This window comes from Plectropomus leopardus, unplaced genomic scaffold, assembly GCF_008729295.1.
Source record: "Plectropomus leopardus isolate mb unplaced genomic scaffold, YSFRI_Pleo_2.0 unplaced_scaffold28927, whole genome shotgun sequence".
Lineage (NCBI taxonomy): Eukaryota > Metazoa > Chordata > Actinopteri > Perciformes > Serranidae > Plectropomus > Plectropomus leopardus.
The window spans coordinates 1-3,696 of NW_024631520.1; the positions used below are offsets into that span (position 1 = coordinate 1).

A 3,696-nucleotide genomic window follows, 5' to 3' on the forward strand; every position below is an offset into this window, starting at 1 on the left:
AACCCATTATAACTGGAATTAAGAAACCAAACACTGTATTGACAGTATTATTGATCCTAAAACACTTTTTAATCAGATATAAGACGCTTATTGCGGGAAGTTACTATATAAAAACAACATTTTCATCTTAAAATCTCTACATTAGCTTTAACAATGGCCACATAGTTGTTAAAAAAACGCACAGTCATGCCACCCGCACAAATACAAACTTCTATCTTTACATGCAAACTGGTCTTTAAAAAATACGATGTATGTATACATTGCAACCAAATGCAACTATGTTGCAAATAAAACTGTAACGTTAGAAGTCGCAATTCAAGATATTAGTTACGAGTTTGTTATACATTTCAGCTTTAACAGAGGACCTTTCACCTGAATACGTTTGAGTTACATAACGATAACTGGCTAACGTGAGCAAATGCCAGTTAGAAGAAAATGCAATCAAATGCCGATAATAAGTATTGTTTTTTATGTTTTCAAGTTGTTATCTATCTATATGAGGAGAAATGCGGGCTCCTTACTTCGTGCAGGTCTCTCGGTGGTGCAGTGAGGAGAGGAGTGAAGGTCCGTGCAGGAAAAATGGACAAAAAAAGGGAGGAAAGCTCGAGGTTTGCTGCGCAGTGTCTGTGCGCATACCCGGAAAAACAAGTAAACCACGTGGGTTAAGGAGGAACCCACGATGGATCCGCGGTGCAGCATCGAGAAAACAGATGACAATAATATCTAAGTATTTCATGTTTATCGCTCTCTGTATATGTTTGTAATGTATGTAGCTGTAGTTTAACTTTGATGATAAGTACACACAAATAGGCAGAGTTTGATTATTACACGAATATACACAGTTTTATTAAATACCACATTAATAGTTTGACATGTTTAAGACAGACTTGTTAATCTTGTGAGGAGTTTGCATCTGTGATAGTGAGGATGTTCATTTTCACTCCACAGCCACAAAAAGTCCCCAAATGCTGCAGAGAGTTTGGTAATGCTGTGAGGTTGGTTTTCCATGACTCTGAGCGTCTTTTTTGTGTGATTGTGTGTGTTTGGTCCAGGTGGGATCATGAGGCGTCGCAGTCACCAGGCTGGACGAACTGCGAGGAGGAGGAGGCAGAAACAAGACAGCGCCGTCCAGTCGAGTATAATCTGCAGCTTTTCCTTTTTTTAATGGTGCCTTAGCACAGACAGATCTCTCTCCTGAACTCTCTCATCACCAGTTTGTGTCTCTCTGCAGTTTCTCTGTGTCACCAGCTGCAGTATGTGAGACTGATGAAGTTTCTTCACCAACGGGGATTCACCTCAACGCTGCTGCAGCCAGCCCTCTTTCCTGGTACCTCTCTGATGTCCTACTTTATTCTACTTTAGTAGAGACGATTAGATAAAGCTCTCACTGCACTGTGTGTGATAACTTCATTGAAGTGCAGACTTTAACGTGTGTGTTTGTGTTTGTTGTTTCTCATGCAGACACCGGTAGAGGACTGCAAGCTCTCAAGACCATCAAAGTAAGTCTGCCAACACGAATCAGTGCATCTGACTGGATAAACTACAACACAATAATAATAACTTGCATCTACAGTTTCTATTTACTTCAATGTCTGTCATAGAAAACACTCACTTTTCTAGAGCTATTTAATATTTTTCTCTGTTAACAAACTCCATGATGCACCTTTCCTGTGGTGTGCACTTACATGTATTTATAACTATCTCAATGATAACTAGATCTCCATTGAGGCAAAATAATGTACATAAAACAGAACATACTTTTGAATGAATTTTGAAATAATCTTTATTTTGTGCATTGAACAAAAACAAAAGAAAAATAACAAGGCATATACAAAACCCAAACAATAATCTCAATAAAAGAAATATAAAAGCCACTTAAATTTAAATATCACATGTTGGTACATTCCCTTTTTATATAAACAACTTCCCAAACTTTATATACAACCCAATACAATATAAAGTTTAAAGAAGGTGATTAAAAATCACATTGGGTCAGGCGATCGTGTTATAACTTAGCTGCTTTTATTTCAATTATTCTTTTTTATCAAAGTTTTTTTTGCTCATAATTTTTGAGAGTTGCAGTTTTCTCGTTATCTGTCTCTGTTCGTGTGTCAGCCTGGCCAGCTGCTCATTTCTCTACCAGAGTCCTGTCTCCTCACAACCGCAACTGTTCTGGACAGCCACATGGGACAGTATATCAAGAGGTAGACACACGCACAAACACACACACACACATTCATATACAAGTGAAACAATTCAAAATATCAGAATATGGCCGGATAAAGCAGTGGTCAGAGCCACTTCTTTAAAGCTGCAGTGTGTTATCAGGGTGCAGTTTGTTTCGTACTGAATTGCATTTTAACAAAACAGTCAGGTAAAACACGGTAAGTAAAAGCGTAAAGAACATGTGAATAAATAACACTGCAAATGTGCATAAAGATGCCAAGAGAAGTTAGTGTCTGATTGGTTCCCACGACAAAAAGCCCGTGGGATTTCTCTTTTTTTTAACGTCTGTTTATTGTTTTTTCAATTATCAAACAGGACAGATGGAAAATACATTTTACAAAATGCTACGGAAATGTGAGGAGTTCACACATACAGACGTAACTCAACAAAAACAACGTAATATGAAATATGCAGCATAAATCTTAATGAAAACACGGGGTTGCTGTACATGTTAATTATTGACAGCAGACTTAACCTGGTAGCAGCAGTATTAAGTTGGGAGGATTATTGCAGCTTTGTTCGTTGTGATGACGTTCTGTAGTCTCCTTTAGCCACTTTTAAGCCATCACCTTTCTAGAGACACATAGAAGCTTCAAAACTTAGGAGTGGGATATTTAGTGACATTTTATGTTGGTCAGCAAAAAGTGAAAGTCTCTTAAGACCTTATTTCGGGCTTCCAACCAATGAACCCATTAACATTAAGACGAGGGAAGCAAAATGCAACAATTTTAACTCACATTTGATTTTTTTTTTTAGGACTCATTCCTGCATCACTTTATTGACCCAAACTGTTATTATTTTTGTCTCCCCAGCTGGAAGCCCCGCCTCTCTCCCCTGCTGGCGCTGTGTGTCTTCCTCGTGTGTGAACGGCACCGAGGCGAGGCCTCTGATTGGTTCCCGTACATTGACGTGCTGCCCACCTCTTACACCTGCCCCGCATATTTTAGCGATGAGGTCATGGCCGCTCTGCCCGGCAGTGTGCGGAGACAGGCTTCAGAGCAGAGGGAGGTGGTGCGAGAATTGCACTCTGTTAATCGAGACTTTTTCAGGTTAGTGCTGCAAACAGCAGCCTGGAGCCGGTTATTCAGGTTACGTGGAGAGATGTGAACAGATTACAACTTGTACGGCAGAGTTTACTTGCACATTACATAACATTTCTTGTAGATTTGTAGATTTTGTGGGGTTCTGACTCTCTGCATTTTGATGATAGTTGTCCATGTTATGTTGCATTATTTATTTTTATTTTGATATGCAAGTATAAACCTGAGGCTTTAAATATACATCCCAACAAGTGAAATACTTCAAAAGACACATATAATTAACAATGTTTTAATCATCCTAAAATGTAAGTGATCTGTTCTTGATCCAGATCCCTGCAGCCAATCCTGAATCAGCCCGTGGAGGAGGTGTTGACATATGAAGCACTGAGGTGTGATCATGTTAACACACACACACACACACACACACACA

The 3,696-nt window shown here is 39.1% G+C and overlaps 1 protein-coding gene across 1 annotated transcript; it reads left to right on the plus strand.

The window, feature by feature from the left end:
- Positions 1-914: 914 nt before the first annotated feature.
- On the plus strand, positions 915-3,655 carry LOC121938233 (SET domain-containing protein 4-like; the record flags this gene model as incomplete). Its single annotated transcript, XM_042481505.1, has 6 exons — positions 915-1,136; positions 1,232-1,327; positions 1,462-1,499; positions 2,116-2,204; positions 3,039-3,275; positions 3,596-3,655. Coding segments are annotated over exons 1-6 (596 nt in total), but the record flags the coding sequence as incomplete, so codon positions are not given.
- Between the last annotated feature and the right edge of the window lie 41 nt (positions 3,656-3,696).